This window comes from Barbus barbus (genome assembly GCF_936440315.1).
Source record: "Barbus barbus genome assembly, chromosome: 36".
Classification (NCBI taxonomy): Eukaryota; Metazoa; Chordata; class Actinopteri; order Cypriniformes; family Cyprinidae; genus Barbus; species Barbus barbus.
Window position 1 is genome coordinate 18006126 of NC_136714.1, and position 25155 is coordinate 18031280.

At 40.5% G+C, this 25155-nt stretch overlaps 1 protein-coding gene across 1 annotated transcript in view; it reads left to right on the plus strand.

The window, feature by feature from the left end:
• The window catches only part of LOC306856109 (transmembrane protein 132D-like), a 41967-nt gene extending 17362 nt beyond the window's left edge, over window positions 1-24605 (plus strand). Inside the window, exons 3-7 of the mRNA XM_079395134.1 lie at window positions 3285-3428; window positions 14433-14641; window positions 18661-18928; window positions 20541-20732; window positions 21718-24605. Coding sequence (XP_079251260.1) covers window positions 3285-3428; window positions 14433-14641; window positions 18661-18928; window positions 20541-20732; window positions 21718-22836 — 1932 coding nt within the window. The 3' untranslated portion in view covers window positions 22837-24605. The remainder of the gene's footprint in view (window positions 1-3284; window positions 3429-14432; window positions 14642-18660; window positions 18929-20540; window positions 20733-21717) is intronic.
• Window positions 24606-25155: the final 550 nt, after the last annotated feature.

Below are 25155 nucleotides of genomic sequence, written 5' to 3' on the forward strand. Positions count from 1 at the left end.
GAATCATAGCAGAGAAAACCAGGTTTATGCTAATGTCTGGTTCATCCACTGTTCATAACCGGGCTCATAATTCCTGGAAAAAGCCATTTCATTTAGCCAAGCAGTGAGGTGGAGAGGCCTTGGATTATGGGTTGATGCGGAAACATTAACACAAAACGGTGATTATCCTCATTCTAGCGGCCACTGAGAGGTGCTTGGCTGACCCAGTGGCTGTAATGTGTTCAACGACAGCTAAGCGTTCGCTTCATCTCTCTGCGCTATTACTGAAATCAATAGCGATCTTCCTTTTCGCTCCCTGTTTGTCTGCACTGTTGTGCCATTTTATCAGAGGCTCTGTCAGCAAGACTGAGAGACAAAAAGGCTTCAGCCATCGCTGCTGAAGAGTTGGTAGGTCCTGCGGTCTTGAAAAGAAATACAGCCGCCGATCGATGGCTCTGTAATAGCATGGCTGCGGCATTGGCCACGAGGATCCAAACGGGGTGCCGATGCATTCAGCGCTGCCTGTCCTTGAGCATTAGACCCCATGTGAGCCGCTGTAGGTTCACCACGAACTGAACCAATCACCTGTGCTGATATTAACCCTACATTCCCCGACCTCTGATAACTCTTTAGTCCCGACCAACACCGCCAAAAGTGTAATGGCCTTTTATCGATTTACCAAGATAGTGTGGAACCATTTTAAGGTAAGTGCGTGTTGTAGAAGCACTGCCCTCCCGCAGAGATAGTCTCTGGGAGGCCTTACAGCCTGTTCTTCAAACCCAGCATCCATGCATAGCTAACACTAATCAGTCAGCAGTCCAGGGAACTATGTTTACCGACCACTGGGCAGAAGTGGATGACAAGGCTGCATGAATAACACATTGTGCTCGGATTCAACACCCTCCCTCTGGAACCACGGCTCATAGGAGCTCCAGAGATGGGGTTGGGGGTTGGTATGGTGGGTTTCAACTACCGCAGCATCATGATTGAGGTGGGGGTAGGAGGACCGGAAGTGTAGGTGGACATAAACTAGTGGCATATTAGTTCTGCTGTTTCTCATACCACCCACATCAGTCCTGCTGTCAGAGTAAATCTTCCTTCATTTTCAAGCCAAGCCAGATGCGTGAAGAGACTGTACATTGCTGCATGTTAATGTAGTCTTGCAAGCCCAAAACTCACTAATGCATAGTTGCACCATGGAATTTGATTTATGTATATTAAATTAATACTTTAACTATAATTGTATTATGATGTTATATATATAAAATCTCTTATTGCAATTATTTGATCAAAATACAGTAATATATTTTAAAATGTAATTTATCAAGCTGAATTTTCAGCATGTAGTACTCCAGTCAATGTCACATTTTGCTCTCTGAACTGAACTTACCTCAGCTTTTTTTTTTGTTTTTTTACAGTGAAGTATAGCCACCCATCAGAGTCTGTGGCATCACAATGAGAGGCTTTCCACCGCTGTGCCTGTTTTACTCTTGAATTCTGTTTTTAATTCACTGCGTAATCTTCAGGCTTGACTGAAAATTACATTGTTCGGTTTTAACAGCCGGTGAATGGACACATTGAAAGACATTTGAAAGCACCTTGTCTGCTGAACAGTGTCGCTGGGTTCTTTGAATTCATCTGAGGGGGAAGTGAGTGAAAGGGGGAGAGCGAATTGTAAACACTTCACCCATCCCATCCTGTGGAATATTTATCAGAGTCTTTTTCCTAGTCTTGATAAATTAATGTTTTGACAGCAAATCAAACACAGGCGATAACTCCCTGTCAAAATGTCTGAGCATAAGGTTTGAATACCAAGCTCTCGCTGCTCAGACTACGTTCCTATTGCACATTTACATAATTTTGAAATCTCGGGAAATGGCATATTCAAATTCTACCTCAGAAGTATACAGCACAGCCTGTGTTAGATAGAAAATAATGATCGGCTTAAACGCATAAAGGGAAAGAAAGGAAGAGGCTCGTTTATCCTTACAATTGTGGTGCATTAAAGTGAAAATGATTGAAATAAGAATCAGCTACCAAGTGAAGCCTGAAGTGGGATCAGCCTGGAGAAAAAAAAAGGAACAGAAGACCTCAGTCTTATTAACAAGCTTGAAATTTTATTATCCACAGTTCGGGATTAAATAATGTTATCTGTTTTCTCTAAAGGAGAATGGTGAGAGCTGTGACATAAAGAGAAGAAAAGACCCTATGATGAAGAACAAAACCTTTGCAGAAGGCTTCTTTATTTAGGTTTATCTGTCTCAAAGTGCTGCATGGTTTATGATGAGGGCAGTTTTGTGCCATCTCTTCATCCATAGCCCCAGCTGGCAAGAAAAACACAAGTCAAAATAAAATGATCTAATTATCCAGCCTTTGGTTTGTTTGAACTGTAAATTGAAGACTAACATGTTTTAGATAAGATTATACGCAAAGAGAGAATGGATTCACAGAAACGTTACCGTAGCTGTCATTTTGCCATAATTACAGGATATTTCTGTGAAAATAAGATGTGCCTACAGTGTTTTTCCCATTGTTCTCTATGTAAAGCATATTTCAGGAACTTCCCACAGTGGTACGGATGTTTGCTATAAGCATCATTATTACTGGTGCTTCCTCAGTCAAGCATCACTGTTTCTTTTGCTCATATTTAGGGTTAGGGATCTGGATTAGTATTATGTTTGTGTGTGTATATTTATTTTAATAAATCTAATATGGAATTTAAAATGTAAAAAAAAATATCAGAAGTGCTTTTTTGCCTGTTTTATGATAAAACAGCTAAAACGAATTCTAAAGACTCCACATCTGATAACTCGTCTTGGAGCTCTTTTGATATGGGGCAGTAAGCAAGCACTCAAAACATCCTAGCAACCACAAACTACATGTTAAAACTACTCTGAACACCTTAGCAAACACAATACCCTAATGTCATGCTGACGAGTTGTGCATGGGCAAGCATTCATATTTTCTTCCAAATATGTGTGAAAATCTTCCTTTTTCTTTTCGTAGTGACTTGATAGTGAACCTTATTCCTGTGTGCGTTTTCATGTTAATATAGATTATCTGAGAGTGGATCAGTTTCATTAAAACAGAATGTGTTGTTTGGCTCTAAACAGACCTCTCCATCTCACTCTGAGACTCTCCGGAGCTGATGACTCTAATTGAATGATATGACTCACTGGGTTAATAGCACAACTCAGTGTCGGCACTGAAGAGCTGGAGCTGACAGAATGACAAATTATTGTGAATAATTGCGAGTGAATTATCCTGGGTTAACGTAGTCTGATTGATCTGCCCTCGGTGTGCAGGAGACAGAGATCCTTAACACCGCAGTGCTCACCGGGAAAACTGTTGCCATGCCAGTGAAGGTGGTCACCGTTGGAACCGAAGGTACTGTGACCGATGTGACTGAGTCGGTGGAATGTCGCTCGATGGACGAGGACGTGGTTAAGGTGGGCAACACATGCACGGATCACTAACATGAACAAACCACACATTTGTGGATGCGCATTTGTGTACTTTTGACCTTACAGACTTTTTTTTTTTAAAGAATGAACTCCTCACACTCTCAGTAGTTTAATTACACATAGTGTATTAAGGTAGCTATATTAGGTTTGATTTAAAGCACTATACATTCAACCGCTCTGAAGTAATGTCTATTTTCAGTTGTCAAGCCAGAGGCAAAAAATCCAAGGGGTGTTAAATGCAGTCTTTTCAGATCAAGCTTGTGCCTTCAACTTCCATCTGCCGTTTGGGAACAAAATATGAGAGCATTTTATGAGGGAGAAAATGACAATGTGTGTATGTGTGTGTTTTACTCCCTTCGGGTTTAATTATCTGATGAACACCTCACACTGAAACACTGACCTCTGGAGAGGAATGCCCCCCTCCTTCCCACCAAAGCTGACACAAACACACACACAGGCACTGTGCCCTGGATTCACTGTGCCCTGAATACACTTTGCCATTATTTTTGTCTTCATTGACTTTTTGAGCATGGCAGATTTTGTATATTTTATACAAATACAATGCATTGCATAGCACCCCTTTGTATTGGCTATATTATTAATCCATGGCAGAATATGTACCAGTTGATGTCACTATCATATATTTCAATATAATGCTCTACGCACTGCGGTTCAACCTGGGTTATTGTCTAACCCTGGGTAAAGTGATGATTTCAAAAAAACCTGCACCAGAGGAAGGTTAGCATTACTTTTAGCACTGATCCAAACACCACAAATTGTGGTGCCAAATACAGTGTGAAACAATGCAGTGCCAGTGTATTATAGTGAGTTGTTTAGCAACAGATAGCTAATCATAAACTAAACAGTGCTTACCTTATTATGCTTGTGCTTTGTACAGTTGTTTCTGTGTTAGAAAATGAAATTGTAAAATATGGCAAATGGCATCTACGTATTTGTACTAATTTTGTAAGTTTCATTTGCCATTGCAAATTGTATTCATCCAGTCAATGTTGTTGAGCTTCTAAAAAGGCACAAGTATGTTAAAGGAATAGATTAACCAATCAACATAATTTCATGATTTCCTGTTGTTCTAAACCTGTATGACTTTATTTTTTAAAGTGGGACACAAATGGAAATGTTTAGCTGAATGTCCCTAGTGCTCTTTTCTATACAATTGATTACATATGAACAATGTAAGATGTAAAGCAAGATATCCCAGAGTTATGTTTAGGATCTAGGTTAACAATTTCAAGTGTGAAAAGACTTTATCTTTGACTATTTTCCTGCTACAGTTCCCAGTCCAATTTAATGTTTAATTTTTTACTTAGGGGCTTTTCAATTAGCAGCTGTTGATATTATGTGTGTCAGATGAGATTATGAAACCCAGAAAAGACATGTAGCTGTTATTGTATTTGTGTAGTATTTCTTTGTGATGTTTTGATTTCTAGCTGTCCAGACAATCTGACAAATGAGAAGAACTTCTGCACAGGCAGATACAGGAGATGGACTGACTGAGAGAGTAATGAGAGGGGAGGGGGGTGGGGTAGAGACAGAATTCAGGAGAGGCATGAAAATGTTACATATTGTACAGTAAGTTGTAGAGCTGGAGCAGATCCTTTTAGATGACACCGTATCACCACACTGCAGGAAGATTGTTTGTGTTTGTTCACACACGCAAATGTGTGTGTCTAGGGAGGTATTTCACCCAGTCTTTAAAAACATACTTTGAAACTGAGGCTTGTTAATTTACCTAGCTATTCATATTAAATGTAGTTAAACTACACTACAAAGGTGAAATGTACGGAAGCGTATTGCATTCACTTGAGGAAAACAAAAACTACTCTGCTTTTCTGAATTAACGAGTTAATTATCTCAGAATTACGAGATAATTAAGTCATTAATTCAGAAAAACAGCAAAAACTTTTTTTTAATGAAAAATTATCTCGTAATTCTGAGATAATTAACTCGTTAATTCAGAAAAACAGAGCAAAAACTTTTTTTAATGAAAAATTATCTCGTAATTCTGAGATAATTAACTCGTTAATTCAGAAAAACAGAGTAGATTTTTTTTCCTCAAGTGAATGCAATACGCTTCCGTAGAAATGCAGCAACTGCACATGTAGTCATAATTGAGATCGAATCTCTGTCCTGTGAGAGATGGGTTTGGCTCAATTATGCTCAAATTCACTGAAAATGGTATGTAGAAAATGGTTTGGTTAAAATGCAACCTAAAAACAATTAGATGTTGAAGTTAATATGTTACCACTTTAGCAAAGTACAATCAGGAATCCTTTTAAAAAATGAGCAAAATACACTTTATTTAACTCTGTTTTAAAAATAATTGTAAAGAAAATAAACATAAACCATTTTAATATAATTTTCTTAAACACAGCCCTATTTTTGTAATTTGTTTATGAAACATTATATATAAAATCATTATTTCATTTCATTGTAAAGTTACTGTGAAAAGCAATACTGTGAGTACAGCCATGTTGCACTTTCTTGCCACTGGAAAAGATACTCTGTTTCATGCCATTAAACGGCTGTTTTTAGTTTGTAGCATCTCTGCTTTTTGCTAGTTACAAACATCGGGTTCACCTTGTGGTGAACATCTGATGCTCAAAATGCACTCTGCTAATTACCTCAGTCAGAGATGAACAGGCAGAGAGGGACAGTGTTTGCGTCAGTCAGCACAGTCCAGTCTCTCCGTGTGCCTGTTGAGTGGGTCATTAAGCACCCAACCCAGTTCCCTGCGGGGGTCTTGACGTCCTCTGCAAATGTCCCTCTCTTCAGCAGTCTTAATGTTCCTGATTAATGCTCTGCCAGGCTGGTTATGGTGTATATAGATGCTCATGGGAAGGGCATGTTGCAGTGAAGTTAGATTGACCAATGTTCTCCACACGCTGTCAGCTGTTCTCCACACACTGTCAGCTGTTCTCCACACACTGTTAGCTGTTCTCCACACACTGTCAGCCTATACAACCAAACCAATACCCTTCATGGGTTTGTCAGAGCACCTCTGAGGATCTCTAGCGCTTGTGGGAGATTTACAATCTGTAAATGAGCAAGTAAAGAATACAACAGTCGATGTGAAACTGCAAATTGGTCTATTATGTCATTTATATGGGCAGATTCAGACAGTTTAACAGATTTAACAGGTGTTTAACAGATATAATTACTGTGGGGAATTATAGTACTATTTAAGTTCACTGCAGTTGTTCATTATTAAAAGCCTAGGCGTCATTTACTTTTAGTCACTTTTTCCAGTGCTGATTTTGTCCCTACAGTTTTATGTAGCTCACAGCAGGCAGGGATATACAGGTGCTGGTCATAAAATTAGAATATCATGAAAAAGTTGATTTATTTCACTAATACAATTCAAAAAGTGAAACTTGTATATTAGATTAATTCATTACACACAGACTGATATATTTCAAATGTTTATTTCCTTTAATTTTGATGATTATAACTGACAACTAATGAAAGTCCCAAATTCAGTATCTCAGAAAATTAGAATATTGTGAAAATGTTCAATATTGAAGACCGCTGGTGCCACACTCTAATCAGCTAATTAACTCAAAACACCTGCAAAAGCCTTCAAATGGTCTCCCAGTCTAGTTATGTAGGCTACACAATCATGGGGAAGACTGCTGACTTGACAGTTGTCCAAAAGACGACCATTGACACCTTGCACAAGGAGGGCAACACACAAAAGGTCATTGCTAAAGAGGCTGGCTGTTCACAGCGCTCTGTGTCCAAGCACATTAATAGAGAGGCGAAGGGAAGGACAAGATGTGGTAGAAAAAAGTTCAAGTTCAAGTTCAAGTCAGCTTTATTGTCAATTCTTCCACATGTACAGTACATACATACAGAGAATTGAAATTGCATTACTCTCAGACCCTTGGTGCATACAGTTAACATTAAACACGTTCAGATACAGATAAATACAGTTTAAACATATGTACATACAACTATACAATTATACAAATGAGGATATTGTAGAAAAAAATAAGAATTAGATCGATAAAGTGGCATAAGGCGCATGGCAGATAGAGTGCAAAACCAGTTAAATAAACAACACTGTTTAGATATATTTGTAGTGCAAAAGAGCTTATCAGTCTGAGGACATTGTAGAAAATAAAAACAAGAGAGATAGATAAAGTGCATAAGGCACATGGCAGAATAGATGGAGTGCAAACCAGTTGAATGTACAAAAACAAAAACAAAACTATGCAGATGTTTTGTTTTGTTATGAGTGTAGTGCAAGAAGAGCTTATCAGTCTGTTAAAGTGACAAGTCGAAGTGACTGTTCGGATAGTTTTTGTCAGACTATTTGCAGTCAATGTTGGATGGGTAGTGATCAGCCAATGCTGCACAAGTGACAGGTGCCGGTCACAGTTTGTTGGTCGGTGGGGGGGGTGTCACAGAGTCAGAGTTCCTAGTGTGTTGCTGTGTTAAATGGGGGTGAAAGAGGGGAGGGGGGGCAAGGACGGGAGGGAGTTCAGCTTCCTGACAGCCTGATGTATGAAGCTGTCCTTCAGTCTGCTGGTCCTCGCCTGGAGACTCCGCAGTCTCCTCCCTGATGGCAGCAGACTGAAGAAGCTGTGTGTCGGGTGGGTGGGATCGCCTGCAATGCGGAGGGCTTTGCGGGTGAGACGGGTGCTGTAGATGTCCTGGAGGGAGGGGAGAGAGACACCAACGATCTTCTCAGCTGCTCTCACTATGCGCTGAAGTGACTTGCGGCAGGATGCGTTGCAAGCGCCATACCACACAGTGATGCAGCTAGTCAGGATGCTCTCGATGGTGCCTCTGTAGAAGGTGCACATGATGGGGGCCGGGGCTCTGGCTCTTCTGAGTTTGCGGAGGAAGTAGAGACGCTGCTGTGCTTTCTTGGCCAGTGCTACAGTGTTGTTAGTCCAGGAGAGGTCCTCAGTGATGTGCACACCCAGGAACTTGGTGCTGCTCACTCTCTCCACAGTCGCACCGTTGATGGTCAGAGGGGCATGCTGAGTGTGTACTCTCCTGAAGTCAACAACAATCTCCTTCGTCTTCTTCACGTTCAGAGAGAGATTGTTGTCACTGCACCACCCGGCCAGGCGGCTCACCTCGCTCCTGTAGTTTGTCTCATCTCTGTTGCTGATGAGACCCACCACAGTCGTGTCATCCGCAAACTTAATGAAAATGTTGGAGTTGTGTGATGGTGTGCAGTCGTGGGTCAGCAGAGTGAAGAGGAGGGGGCTCAGCACACATCCTTGGGGGGCCCCAGTGTTCAGTGTGATGGTGCTGGATGTGTTACTGCCGACCCGTACTGCTTGAGGTCTCCCGGTCAGGAAGTCCAACAGCCAGTTGCACAGTGAGGTATTGAGCCCCAGCTGGGCCAGTTTGTGAGTGAGCTGTTGAGGGATGATTGTGTTGAATGCTGAACTGAAGTCTATGAACAGCATCCTGACATATGAGTCTTTTTTCTCCAGATGTGTGAGGGCTGGGTGGAGGGCAGTGGTGATGGCATCATCGGTCGAGCGGTTGGACCTATATGCAAACTGGAAGGGGTCCAGGGAGGGGGGGAGGACAGACTTGATGTGGTGCATGACTAGCCGTTCAAAGCACTTCATGAGGATGGGAGTGAGTGCTATTGGACGGTAGTCATTGAAGCAGGATGGAGATGACTTCTTAGGGACTGGAATGATGGTGGTAGCTTTGAAGCATGTGGGGACAACGGCCTGATTTAGTGAGATGTTGAAGATGTCTGTGAAGACCTCAGTGAGTTCCACTGCACAGTCTCTCAGTACACGCCCAGGAATGTTGTCAGGACCCGGAGCTTTGCGTGCATTGATCCTGCTGAGGGATCTCCTCACACTGTCCGGGGACAGCGTCATCACCTGGTCGCCGGGAGGAGGTGGAGTCTTCTGTGCAGTGGTGCTGTTTTGTGCCTCAAAGCGAGCAAAGAAGGCATTCAGCTCGTTCAGCAGGGGGATGGTGTTGTCACAGGTCTGTGGTGGGGGCTTGTAATCCGTAATGGTCTGTATCCCCTGCCACAGGCTCCGCGTGTCTCTGCTGTCGCTGAAACGATGGGCTATCCTCCTGGAGTACTGTCTCTTGGCCTCTTTGATGCCGCGGGATAGGTTGGCCCTAGCTGTCTTCAGGCCCTCCTCATCTCCAGCTCTAAAGGCAGCGTTCCGAGCCTTCAGAAGTCTGTAGACCTCCCCTGTCATCCACGGCTTCTGGTTGGCCCGGACAGTGATGGACTTTGTGACTGTTACATCATCAATGCACTTGGAGATGTAGGCAGTAACAGTCTCTGAGTACTCTTGGAGGTCTGTAGTATTGTTGTATGTGGCAGCCTGTTTAAACATATTCCAGTCAGTGGTGTCAAAACAGTCTTGAAGTGCCTCTGACGACCCTTCCGGCCACACTTGAATCTGTTTGTGAACTGGTTTGGTGACTTTAACGAGCGGTCTGTATGCAGGCATTAGCATGACAGTGATGTGGTCTGAGGCTCCGAGGTGGGGGAGGGGGAGGGCCTTGTAAGCTCCTCTCTGGGTGGTGTAAACAAAGTCCAGAGTGTTTTTTCCCCTTGTTGGAAAGTCTATGTGTTGGTGAATTTTTGGGAACACACTCTTTAAGTCTGCGTGATTGAAATCCCCAGCCAAGATAAGAAAAGCATCTGGGTGGGCTGTCTGCTGCTCACTGGTGTGCTGGTACAGATCATTTAGTGCCTCACTCCTGTTGTTGTTGCTGGAGCTGGGAGGGATGTATACAGCAACGAGCAGTATGGCTGAATATTCCCTCGGTAGATAGAACGGCCGGCACTTAATAATCATAAACTCCACCAGGGGTGAGCAGTGTTTGCAGACCACAACAGCGTCGCGACACCACGCATCATTGATGTAAACACAAAGCCCGCCGCCGCGGATCTTACCTCCCTCGACGAGAGCTCTGTCAGCTCGATAGCATGTTAGCTGGTCGAGCTGTATGGCGCAGTCCGGTACGCTGTTGTTAAGCCATGTTTCCGTAAACACAAAAACACAACAGTCTCTTACAGTCCTCTGAGTCGAGCGGAGTAGTCGGATGTAGTCCAGTTTATTGTCCAAAGAGCGTACGTTCGCCAGTACGATGGTGGGGATAGCTGGCTTGTGTGGGTTGGCCGCTAGCCTAGCTCGGATACCTCCGCGCTTACCCCTCTTCTGCTTCCTCTCACGCCGCTTGTAGCGCCTCCGCTGTGGGCGAGATGCAGTAGTGGGGGTCGGTGATGGAGAAGGCCTTCGGAGCAGACCGAGGTCCCGCAACTCTTCAGTGTGCGCGGAGTTTAACTCTAAAAATGTGGTTCTGCCGACCTCGAGCAGAAACTCACGACTGTATGCGCGCTTAAAGACAGGTAGACGAGACGAAGATGTGCAAAAACATTGCGACTTACAAGACAAAAAACACGAAAACACCGGTTTGTCGGGAGAGAGAGAAGCTGCTGCGACTGCGCGCGCCGCCATCTTAGGTCAAATATAAAAAAATGTACAAGCAATAGGGATAACCGCACCCTGGAGAGGATTGTGAAACAAACCCCATTCAAAAATGTGGGGGAGATTCACAAAGAGTGGACTGCAGCTGGAGTCAGTGCTTCAAGAACCACCGTACACACAGACGTATGCAAGACATGGGTTTCAGCTGTCGCATTCCTTGTGTCAAGCCACTCTTGAACAAGAGACCGTGTCAGAAGCGTCTTGACTGGACTGCTGCTGAGTGGTCCAAAGTTATGTTCTCTGATGAAAGTAAATTTTGCATTTCCTTTGGAAATCAAGGTCCCAGAGTCTGGAGGAAGAGAGGAGAGGCACATAATCTACGTTGCTTGAGGTCCAGTGTAAAGTTTCCACAGTCATTGATGGTTTGGGGTGCCATGTCATCTGCTGGTGTTGGTCCATTGTGTTTTCTGAGGTCTAAGGTCAACGCAGCCGTCTACCAGGAAGTTTTAGAGCACTTCATGCTTCCTGCTGCTGACCATCTTTATGGAGATGCAGATTTCATTTTCCAACAGGACTTGGCACCTGCACACACTGCCAAAGCTACCTGTACCTGGTTTAAGGACCATGGTATCCCTGTTCTTGATTGGCCAGCAAACTCGCCTGACCTTAACCCCATAGAAAACCTATGGGGTATTGTGAAGAGGAAGATGCAATACGCCAGACCCAACAATTCAGAAGAGCTGAAGGCCACTATCAGAGCAACATGGGCTCTCATAACACCTGAGCAGTGCCACAGACTGATCGACTCCATGCCACGCCGCATTGCTGCAGTAATCCAGGCCAAAGGAGTCCCAACTAAATATTGAGTGCTGTACATGCTCATACTTTTCATGTTCATACTTTTCAGTTGGCCAACATTTCTAAAAATCATTTTTTTTGCATTGGTCTTAATTGATATTCTAATTTTCTGAGATACTGAATTTGAGACTTTCATTAGTTGTCAGTTATAATCATCAAAATTAAAGGAAATAAACATTTGAAATATATCAGTCTGTGTGTAATGAATCTAATATACAAGTTTCACTTTTTGAATGGTATTACTGAAATAAATCAACTTTTTCATGATATTCAAATTTTATGACCAGCACCTGTATATTTAAAGATGACAGGTGTTGTTAACTGGACCAACAAGTCACACACAAACGTGTTGTCAACACAGACACAGCAAGCAGGTACACATAACGGTCATCACTCTCTCTCTCTCTCGATCGATCGATAATTAATTGAAATAAATGCTATAATTCATTCAAATAAATGTGGTCTTACTGCACTATTTCATCTATGTATGATTTGAAGCGGGCAGAATGCTAGAGCTTAAAGTGCCGTAACTGATGAAAATAACTTATTTTTACCAATTCGGTCAAATATTGCGCTGCAAAGAGCAAAAGTAGTTTTAACTTGTCTATAACTTGGCAAATTACCATGCAATAAGCGGGATAATAAACTGCTAGTCGTGCATTAAAGGATTTTAAATACACTTCGTGGCTGTCTCGCGTCAGGTGGTTCTTTGCCTCCACATATCGTGCATTTAAAATCCCTTAATGCATGACTAGCCGTTGATTATCTCCCACAATATAAAATAAAATGAGAACAATTATAATATAAAAAATATAAGAATATGATTATATAAATGTATAAACGTAAATGTTTTCTAAATATATACTGTGTGTGTGTATATATATATATATATATATACATATATATACATAATAAATATACACAGAACACACACAAATAAAATGTAAACAAGAACTTTTATTTTGGATGTGTTTAATCGTGATTTAATCATTTGACAGCACTAGTTTTAATTGCTGATCCATGTGTTTATCCACTGACCTCCAAAACCCATGTGTGGCAGATATAAGAATTAAGTTTACAAATTAAATATGTAAGTGCATTTGAGCACTTAAGTTGTTTAGCAAGAACAATTGCCCCTTCAAATCACTATGTACAGTAACTATGTATTTGTATTATTTATTTATTTATTTTTTACTTGAAACGATTCTTTACTACAAACTCAATGTATTGCACAGACTTGAAACAGTAAAAGATCATTTTAAATAAGTTGTGCACAACCTAATAATCTGTAATATACACTACCAAGTTTTCAAGTAAAATGTTGTTTTTGAAATGCTCTCACAAAGGCTGCAATTGTTTATAAACATTCAGTAAAAATAGCAACTTTGTGAAATATTATTACAATTTAAAACAACTGTTTTCTGTTTAATGTATGTTGTAATGTAATTTATTTCTTTAACAGTTTTCAGCAGCCATTACTCCAGTCTTCCGACATGATCCTTCAGAAATCATTATACTATACTTAAATGACTAGGTTATTTAGGAAGGTCAGCAATTTATGTATTTTACATTTCTTATTAAAATCCATCTTTCTACAATTCTGTCATGAAAGTCAAGTTAATGTGATTTTGAGTTTACACATATAATTATTTATCAAAAACTAACTTATTGTTCATTTCACAGGGTTCAGTGTACACTGTATAGATACGAAAAACTAAAGTTAATCACAGCTCATATAAATGCACTGTTGACTTTCCCCAATATCACAAATAGAAAAGCAGTGTAAAACTTCATTAAGAAGTTACATTTCTTTGGATTCAGTGTTTTCTGTTTGTCTTTTAAAACAGTTAATGTGAAAAAAGCTGGAATTGATTCCTTCTATACTCTGAGCAGCCTGCAAATGAGAACTTGATGAAAGCTTTGCTACGGATTCCAGCTACTAAATAGCAGTCTGGTATTGAGATATAACAAGTATGATGGTCTGGAAAATGGCACAGCATCAGGGAAATCTCACAAACAACCGGCACTCTTGTCATCTTAGATTTTAAGGGCAGCTGCTCAAAAATCAAGCCATGCCATTGGTCCATATCCACATCTGTTGTTTTTAAAGAAGCCCTCAAGTTGAGATGTGGTTTTCTCCGCCAGGTATTATAAGAGTTAGCTAAGAGCAGTATAGATGCTCTGCAAATGAATTACTTTGCTGCAATAGAAGAACTTGACAACTTAGCTTTTTTCTGTTTTCTTCTATCCCTCCATCTGCTTTGCTTCTTTCAACCCCAAAGCCTGAGAAATATAGACATCCAAACACACTCATTATCAACAGCAACTACTCCCCCACCGACTGTAGTCAGAAATAAATACTTGGACAGGCCAGTCAAAGCCCATCCAATCTCTCATCTTCCTCATTAAAGCTCAGAATAAAAGCGAACAACAGCAGCACAAAAAAAAAACCCACAAAGGCCAGACTGTTTTTCACATATTGCACTGATTAGCACAAAAAGAGGCCTCGTTTTTTTAGCGCTTTCCAAATTTGAAATTGTCGCCAGGAAATTGGAGCGAAAAGTCGGCTGATACCTTGGCCAGGGCTGCAATTTTCTTTAATTTAGTGCTGCTTTGAATACAGTGTTGCTTGAACGCTTTGTTTGTCTGCTGTCTGATTTGGATTCCTGCCTCTCAGGTGTCCGAAAGGTGCGATTATGTGTACGTCAACGGCAAGGAGACGCGTGGGAGGGTGAGGATGATGGTGAACTTCACCTACAGTTACCTCAGCGCTCAGCTGGAGGTGAGCGTATGGATGCCTCGACTCCCTCTGCAGATCGAGATGTCCGATCCAGAGCTCAGCCAGATCAGGAGCTGGAGAGTTCCTGTAGATGCTGCCAACCAGAGGTTAGCGATGTTTTAGTTTCAAGGAATCACGTTTGACCTTGTGTTCATTGTATTATTGAAGCATGTTGTAACTTTCAAAACTTTAAAAAAAAAGATCCTTTAAGTGAAAAGTGAAAATCAAAAAAAAAACCTTTACCACTGCAAAGGACCTTTTTCTCATTTAAAGGATTTTATGGATGCTAAAGGTTAATCATGGAAACATACAGGCCAACAAACTATTTTTATTTTTGAGAGTTACAATTATATAACTTCTATAAATTATAATTGAGATAAAAAAGAGCCTGAAAACTATGTTCTGTCAAGTTTTATAATCTATAGCTGAGCAGAAAATATCCTGCACAGCCCACACATGTTATGCAATATGGTTCTGCTGGTAATTTGTAAAAAGCGCAAAGATTTCATACATTACTGTAATAAGTCTCTGAGTACTGCACAGCACCAATGACGCTCCAGCTCACCGGTGTCAGTCTGCCCTGTCTTTATCTAGCCTCTCCTCAGCCATTTTCATGCTCTGTCGTTCTTGGGTAACAACAGACGTGTTGCGGAGCTCCCTCCGGAAAGCATGATGGAGGTGAGGGGAGGATGCGGACGGTGACTTTTTAATTACCGCTGGGTTGTCTTCAGGCACACATGCCTCTGACGCACCAGACAACACACAGGTTAATGCTGCCATACACTGCGGATATCCACAAGATAATTTTTAATTACTCTTCCACCAGAAACAATCCTGCCGGATTGACTCATGCATGATAAGTGAGAACAGGATGACAGATGACAGATGGAATGAGTGGTGGAGAAATTGTGAGGCACTGATGAGTTTGAGGAACAATTGTGGTTATACTATAAGTTGTGGGGAAGTCGTGGCCTAATGGTTAGAGAGTCTGACTCGTAATCCAAAGGTTACAGGTTCGAGTCTCGGGCCGGCAGGGATTGTAGGTGGGGTGAGTGAATGTCCAGCGCTCTCTCCACCCTCAATACCACGACTGAGGTGCCCTTGAGTAAGGATAAGCATAGATGGCTGCCCACTGCTCCGGGGGTGTGTTCACGGTGTGTGTGTTCACAGTGTGTGTGTGTTCACTGCTGTGTGTGTGCACTATGGATGGGTTAAATGCAGAGCACGAATTCCGAGTATGGGTCACCATACTTGGCTGAATGTCACTTCACTTGTGTGGTTGTCTCTATCTCAATATGAAGATTCTCTGACCAGACATTCTCTTGCACCAGTCCACTTGGGAATTTAAGCATGTCTCGCCCATCCATTGGACAGAATACACTTGTATCAGAGCGCGGTCACGCTGAAGGCGTTCCCCTAGCATTCTCGGATGCAGCTCGAGTTCCTGAAGAGGAACTATAATTTGCATTATTTTGTATTAAAAATATATACATTTTGTCCTTGTGACAATTGAATTATTTAAACTTTTTTCTTGCGTATTAGCAAAATCTTTTAAGGCTGGTTCATGTGGTGGCCATCTTCATGACACCCCCAGGCAGCTCTTTGTAGGAAGTTTACATGCAATAGACATGCAAGTACAGCTCCTATCTACTTGAATGAGGCTGATTCTCAATATGGTCTGTGTCTTTATACTGTCGTGATTCTAAAGTCATTTTGTGGCTCATAGCATCTTGTTTGAGTCTCTGTTATTTATTATTGTCATTATTTTGTTCCTAATATAATCATTTGATGGCTTATGGTGATGAATATTCCATAATATGTGTTGCCACATAGAGTTCTGCAGGAAATAAACTAGACAAACGTACAACTTTCTATTGCAGAAAAGGTTTTTTTTTTTTTTTTTTTTTTATTAAAATTATTTTGACTATTAAACGGTTCTTCACACTAAAGGTCTTTTCAGCACATTGAGTCTGAAATTATCATCTGAAATTAAAAATAAAATAAAAATACGACCTCATGTTGTGTCAATCACGTTTAATCACTGCCTCTGAAACTTTTGTCCAAAATAAAAAAATTTGGACCAGGTTCGATTTTCTGCGTTTTCGCATCCGTAGCAAGCAGTTTGATAAGAAAGGATGATGAATACGAAAAAACACATACGAAAATTTCGGACTCATTGTGCAAGGACCTTAAGAAAGACATGTTTTTTTGAAGAACCTTTCAATTAAAGTTTTTTCTTGGTTCTTGGTCCATGGTTCTTCTATGGTGTCATGTGAAAGTTCTTACCGGTACCTGGACTTCCTAGATTAAATATATTTTCTACTGGAGCTGAAGCTGAAGATATTAAAAGATGCACAAATGTTTTTTGTTAGTAGCTGGTCTGTATGTCAATTTAAATAGTGTGTTTCAGTGGTTTAAGAGGTAGTTCACCCAAAAGTGCTCACCCTCATGTCACTCCAAACCTGTATGACTTAATTTCTTCTGCACATCAAAGGTATTTTGAAAAATGTCCGTGTGGTCCAGTGTTTTTTTGGACTTCTTCAGAAGAGAAAGTGCAGGTTTGGAACTGCATGAGGGAATACATTTTGACTTAATTGTTATTTATGGGTGAGCTGTTCCTTTAAGATAGTGGCAGCTGGTGAGTTGCGTTCATCAAAAACTCATGTTTACTCACATTTGGCACTTGACGAGTCTTAAATTTGCACCCTTGTTGTATCATATGTGCCCTTGGTCCTGAGGTTGTATCTGTCTCAGGTAGCGTTTTGAGAGTGGTAAACATGCGGTTGTGTTGTAAGACTGAGTCTCATTATTCCTGAGACCTCCTGTGACCTGACATTCCTCAGCTGAGTGCCGCCTGCCCTGTTTATACACCTGTGTTCTGTAAATGTCATGCTGTTTCTACCTTGTCGTTGAGTACAAGTCTAGAGGAGCATGGCCTCCCCACTAGTCAAAGCCACCATGTTAACCTGCCACTGCTGTTGTTTTTTTATTTTGGATGATTTTGATTTATGGATCCATATTTTTAAGAATAATGGAACGGTCAGAGCTGTCCCCCTTCCCCTTTCACCTGGTGCTGGGCTGTTTGTTGTGAGGAAAGGAAATGCATCACTGGGGTTCACGGTTACAGCCTGTTGAAGCGACTTACCCATTATAAGAGGCTGAAAACTGCCACTGCTCTGTATATTTATCATTTCTGTTTTTCATTAATGCTTTTTTCTTAGAGGGTAAATTCAATGGAAATGTAAGTTTTTGTTTTTACACTTAAGTTACGTAAATCTTTAAGGCAGCAATTTTAGAATACAGTAGGTTAGAATAGAATTTTATCTCTACTTGAATTTGTCAACCAAATTCTTCCTCAAATCATTTCAGAGTTGCTGAATGTATTTTAAATATTAATAATTCCTTCATCCAAAAAAAATAAACAATTCAAAGATGTCCAGCAAGCACTTTAAATAGAATAGAATAGAATAGAATAGAATAGAATAGAAAATGTTTTCAACAATTTAATTTTCCACAGTTCTTTTGTCTTTCCTACGTGTCAACCAGAATATTCATTAGATTATAATTTCAATGTGGTTGAAAGTCCAAAATTAACTTATTTATTGGGTTGATTTTTTTATATAATATAATAAAATTTTATCTTTGAAATTCTTCTTTGTTCTCAACCATCTAATTTCACATTGATTTTGTCGAGTATGTATACAAACATATGATTTCTTAAATAAAAAATAAAGATTCAAAATTTTTCCACACTGATTTTGTTCTAGTTTTATATATAATTGTTTTCACTTTTTAATGTTTGATTGTTCTAGAATAGACTAGAATTTAATGGAATGGAATAGAACTGAATAGAAAATGTTTTTAAACCATTTAATTTGTCTCAGTTCTTTTGTCTTTTCTACTTAATTTGAGTGTGAATTATATTATATTATTTTTCACACAAATTTTGTTCTGTTTATTTTTTATTGTTTTATATATAAACCTTTTTTTTTACTTTTTAATGTTTTGATTTTGTAATAGAATAGAATAGAATAGTCCTGATTGGTAAGGAGTGCTATTGAAATTTAAGCGCACAGCAGGATGGAATGTAACACGTGGTATTGGTTGCTCTTTTTTTTTACGGCAGGTCTGGAGAGGATGACGGGGATGATGGAGCCAAGAAGGATCGGAGCTGTGGTCCACAGTACCAGAGCACCACCGTCTGTGTGCTCACACACTTTGAGGCAGAGCCAGAGGAATGGCAGGGCCAACCAGACTTCCTCTTGGGCAGTGATTGGCAGGTGGACGTGACAGAGTTGGTTAGAGACTCTTTAAGGGTGGTGGATGAATGTGTGGCCAAGCTGTCAGAAGAACAGGTCCTCATTGGTCTGAACACTGGCATCACCAAAGTTCAGGTGAAAAACAGGAAGAATATACTGTATTTGTGATTATGTTTAAAAGTGACATGATGTCCTATAAAAAAATTTATATCTTCACAGAAAATGAAGACCACAGCTGCATTACTACAATAATCTACTAAATCTATGGATTTTCGGCATTATTAAAACTTTTTCCATGATTCATTTGTTCTAGCATATTATGCAATTTCCTCAACACACCACAAACAGAGCTGTCCATTTTGTCGGGAACAAAACTGACAGTTACAGCTGACTAAGCCACAGTTCCCTTTTGTTTGTACTGCATGAATAAAATGTGAGGACGTCTTTGTTTTCTTTGGAAATTCCTGGCTGTCATTTGTCTATTTCTCTGTGCGGATGAGAGGTGAATCAGTCCGAGTTGTGACGTGACACGTGTACGCTGTCAGACGAGAGCTAGACAGCACACTCTCACTCTGCTCTGTCACAGCTTGTGTGCTGTCTGTCTGCATATCTCACAGCTCTTATGACAAACGATAATCTCTTTTATTAAGACCTACTAATTAAGGGTCAGTCTGTGAAAATTACAAATTTTTTCTTATAGATGTCACCTATACATTCACATGTAATACACCTGCTCAACAAGCTGAAGTGCCATTAGAGTGCTATCTGACAGCAAAAGTATACGCCAGAGCCACAGGTGGAGAGTGCTTTGATTTGATCCATTTGCTGAAAATTAAAATCAGATAAAGAGCCCAGTAATGGTGGGATGGAATACATGGAGCCTGCAAACCAGTGCTGCTTTATAGATCAAGATCTCTGAAATAAAAAACCCACCAATTACCAATCGTCCACCTTGCTATTAGACGAAACTCGCTATTAAATTTCAAAAAGGACCCACCTATTAAACTGAATGACTAATTACTTGCAATTAGAAGAGGGAAAATACGTGTTGTTTCAATATCAGAGCAAGAAATGGTTTCAAAGTAGACCATTTGGAAGAAAAGATTTATCGAAGTAGTGTAGCAAGCACTAACTTCAATTTTATAGATCTATTTATAAAATGTGGAGCACTGGGGCAGCGTCTCACGCAAGATTGGGTAATGCCAGAGGCTCCCCTTGCTTATTCTTATTTTATGTCTAATTAATAAATCTCTATATTCAAATGGCAAATTAGGATGTGCTCGGAATAAGAGCGGAATATAAAAACAGAACACAAATTGTTTCTTTACCTTAACATGGCTGCATTTTAGAGTGAAAAACTGTTGCCTGTGAACTTCCAGACAGTGTACAAATGATGGTTAGAAGCAAGTGCGGGCCATGCACGCGGGTGACAGTAGAAGTTGCACTTACAGATAGGAAGTAAATGGCTTCTGACACTTCATTATAACATAATGAATGTGGAAATATGGAGGTGGTTGCTTTGCTATTAATTGATCCAGATAGGAAGTCTTCTCATCACGTTTCGTATCGAAGTTATTTCCTATCGCCAAATGGCCGAAGGCGGACAACTGTCATTTAGATTGTTGAACCTGCATGTAGCCTACTGATTTTTTCTTGTCACTAAGTTTGTATGAGAAACTAGGAGAGAATTTTCAGTTGTTTTACAGTGTTATGTAACAGAAGCACATCTGTCTGTGTTTTTATCCAGGTGATGTCCCCATTGTCAGACTCTGTTCTGGCTGAGAGGATGATCCGGGTTCTGGATGATAAAGTCAGTATTACAGAGCTGGGTGTGCAGCTGGTTTCTGGCCTTTCCTTGAACCTTCAACTCAGCCCAGGAAGCAACAGGGCCATTGTGGCCACAGCTACCACACAGGAGACCATGCACAGTGTAAATCAGGTAGTCTAATTAAACAGTTTACAGTCAATAAAATATATATGTTCTATTAATAATGTTTATTGTTGTTATTGTTTTTAATTATTATTATTATTTTATTTTATTATTATACATATTTTTAAGCATTGTTATTTGGGTAGTTGACAAATAAAAATTGGACTGTGTCCTATGGTATGACATAGCAAAAATGTAGAAAAAAAAACCTAGCATACAAATAGCATGAGAAAAATGTATCTTCATTCTTAGAGTTACAAATAGCATAAGAGAGGTTTATCTTCAATGTTATTTTTTTTTTTAATTCGTCACACCATAGACACCATTGATACGTCAACTACCCATTTGTTTATTATTATTATTATCGTTATTATCAGTTTCTTTTGTATTCTATTATTGTTTAATTAATATTATTAATCATATTTTTTCATCTCAGTTTTTTTTTCTGTAGAATGGTATAAAGGGTAGCAACTGTGAAATCTCATTGAAAATTTCTGCCACGTGCCGTTAAATTGCGAATTGTGTTCTGGTTCTCAGGTCACAGTTTTGCATACATCCGTGTCCATTTCTCAGAAATGTAGGGTTGTTTTATCCATGAGCAGGTGCAATCACTATAATCACTGTCATTATGGACAAAGTAATTTGACATGGGCCGCATGTTGATGAGGAGCTGCGGTTTGTTAGTGGATCCTGCTGCTCAGGGCTGCCCACTTATTCTGAGTCATCTCACATTTAAAACCCTTTCTGATTAGTCTGATTTCACAAATCCTTTGAATCGGCAGGGGTTTCCTCTCTTCTCCACGTTGATAGACATAAATCGGGCAGATTGGTTGAATCTCCCGCTGATCGGTGCATCTGTTCTCTTTGAAATGTGGTTTTGCGGACTTTTAAAGCTTTTGAACAGTCCTACAATGGGGTTAAGAATCATGCATAGTTCATGCAAGAAAATTAGCATTACCTGAGAGCATCTGTTCATGTTGGGTTTCTCTTTCAGGAGTCCCTTGTCAGTGCGTGGCTTCAGTTCAGTGATGGCTCCATGACCCCTCTTGACCTCTATAACCCTGCTCATTTTGTCCTTACGGCCACCTCGCTGGATGACCAGGTGGTGTCAGTGAAGAAAAGCACCAACTGGAGGTGGCCAGTGGTGGTGGCTAAGGGTGAAGGTCAAGGCATGTTGGTCCGTTTGGAGATGTACGGACCTGAATCATGCCAAAAAACCAAGCGGCGCACAGTTCTGGCCGCAGGCAACACAAACGTCCATGTGAAGTTTGGCCGTGATGAAGAAACCGGAAACAGCGCTAGCGACAGGAGATACAGGCCCAATGCCCCATACTATGGTGGTTCGATCTCAGACATGGAGGCTGGTATCATGAACCGAGGCGCTACCACCATCAAAACCTCCATTCCAGGAAAAGCAAGCGGCGACAGGCTCTCAGCTGGTAATATTCCGGTGGATTTCTCTGAATTCCCAGCTCAAGCAGACCTTCCACCTGGACGTAACGCGGAGGACGACCTGCTGCAGTCTCGCCGCGGGCTTACGGACCTGGAAATAGGCATGTATGCCCTGCTAGGTGTCTTCTGCCTGGCCATCCTGGTATTCCTAATCAATTGCATCTCCTACGCCCTCAAGTATCGCAACAAGCAGCTCCCATTGGAGGGCCAGGAGACCATGGCTCACGCCCACGACTGGGTTTGGTTAGGCCATGACGCCGAGCTGTTGGAAAGCCAGGCGGGTTTGTGTCTGAATCAAGAGGAGCTGGGCGGCACCATGGACTCTGGGCTGGGCCTGGAGGAAGGTAGCCAACTCCTCAATGGTCTTTCCTCTCAGAAGAGCGTTCAAGGCCAGGTCCACAGGTCGGCCTCTGACACAGGGTGCGCTGGGAGAGATCACAAGAGCGAGTCCATAAACTCGCCCACTACCAAAAGGAAACGGGTTAAGTTCACCACTTTCAGCCATAGCAAGCCCTGCAATGGCTGCCCAACCATAAGCCCGCTTCTCATTGGTAAGAATGACATCAAATGGGTATGCCCAGACATCGAGCTCGGGGACTCCAAAGAGCTCCGAAATTATATGGAAAGGTTAAACGAAAATGCTACTAAGAACATCGCATAGTGGGCTTGTAGTTATTTATGTATTTTTCAGACAAAAGCGTAGCTCACCCATATGCCTTCTAGGTAAGGAAGTGGTGGTGGATGGGTTGGCCTGACTCTTCTGCACTCAGACAAACTCACATCTCACCATGAAAAGACAAGCCATTCATCTGGTCTTGTTTCCATGGCAACTGTCATGAGGGTTCATCATCAGGAACGAAGGAAAACAGAGATGGTTGTGAAACCGCTGAGGATTTGAGAACATTGGATTATGAGAAATGTTTCAGTTGGGATGTCTATATTTTCTTTTTTCAAAGAAGAGGATTTTCCATTTCTATATTACAAATATATATATTTGTTTTGTTTTGTTTTCTTTAGTGTGATAAAATAAGAGCCTGGTTGGTGATGGTACCTTTTGTGAGTGAATATCTCAAAGAACTGACATTTAAACATATCAGTTACGTGCTGGAAACCCAAGCATTTCCACAAATTTAACATTGACTGGCTCTGATGATGAGTGAGAATACATTTTGTAAGGTTTTACATATTTTTATACATCTCTGTTCCTGTGTGTGTTAGTGCGTCTACTGTATTTCTCCAAAGACTGACTCCCATATGTAAAAGCATGTGAATTGAAAGTATGGACAAAAAAAGTCTATTTTGGAACTTTTTCCACCAACAGTTTGAATGAACATGTATATATACTGCAGAAGATTTCTGCGAAAACAGGCAGATAAATGACCCTCCATGTCTCTTTGAGAGCTGTTGAGCAAATTGTATTGTTGTAGGTAGTGTTATCAGTATTGTATAATATGTTGTTTACAGTATTAGAATGATAGATGCACTCCAGTTGCTTATGAATTTGTGTTATAAGGTTTTGTTTTCTTTTTTCGTTTCTTTGATTTGCTTTGCTTTTTTTGTTCACTATGCTTACTTTTTCCCCTTACAGTGACTGCAGTCTAGAACAAGATATATCTTACCTACTCAAATGACTGTCCTTCTGATTAGTGTAATAATTTGGTTAAAGTTAATTGGATTGGATGAGTTTGAGGGTGCAGTCCTCAGGTAATGTGATCGATGCGGTACATACTTTGGTAAGAACACCACAGGACCGCTTTTATATGAATAAATTGATTAGTCAAACACTCTTATCTATATTAGTTTACTATTTCTAACTATCATATAGAATTTAATCAATACTCAATTACCCTTAACACAATTTATTTCCTTAACCATTCTCACTAAGATAATGTGTGCTGACTAATTCGTCAGCCAGGTTTGTTGGCACCGATGTCCATAAAAAAAAAAAATCAGTCCAACTGGATCATCCAAATGTCTTATTTAAGACTGTATTAATTAGAATAAAATCGAATTAATAGTATAAATTGTATTCATTAATTATCTCCACTCGTCCCTGCTTGTCTTGTATTTTATGAAACGGAAACATATTTCTGAAGACCATAGAGGAATAATTGTACATGAGGAGGTTCATCAAGTGTTCAAGACTGTCTGGTGTTGAATTGGAATACACAGTGGTACTATCAAGTCAATACTCTCAAAATAATATTTCCCTTATATGTGATGATTCACTGTTTATGTAGCATTTTAAGTTATTTTTTCAATGCAATGCGTCTAAGAATTCAGTTTCTTTCTTTTTTTCAATTGTAGTATGTTTTGTGAGCTGAAAAGCACTGCCTATTACCATAAACAACGTGAAAATAATTTTTTTATTTTATGCATTACATCACTGGGTTTTCTATTTGCATATTAAATAAAGCATCACATCCTGCTTTTCCACTTTTTACCAGTTGATGGCACTGAATTCTAACCCCAGTTGCCTCAAAGGGAACATGAATATTTTGATGGTCATTCTCCTTGGCAGGCGCATGACCCAAGTCTCCAAATAAAGGTTACGTGTTTAAAACTGCTGAACTATACTGAAAATGCGCAAGTACAATGTTGCGACTCAACCTTGATGCATATAATAAATGTTCTCAGAGCAGACTGTAATTTTACCCCATTGCAGTAAACAACAGGCTTTAACGAGAAGTGTGTTGTTGCGCCGTCTGAGCACCATGTAATTCATAGGTTATTGCAGAGACAATAGCCCTGGATGTGAGATATAGTCCATTTCTTCAGTCCTGCACATTAAAGGCTCATTAGTGCTAAACTATACAGGCAGGATCCAATGCTGGATGGTGCTGCTCCCTCCCCGCTGAGACAGGCCAGACTAATTAATGATCAGCGCGGTGAGGCTTTACTCCATGTTAATGTGACATTGCCATGCAACCCTTGGCGCTAAATGATTGTATTCATTTAACTGACAGTGATCTGACAATTA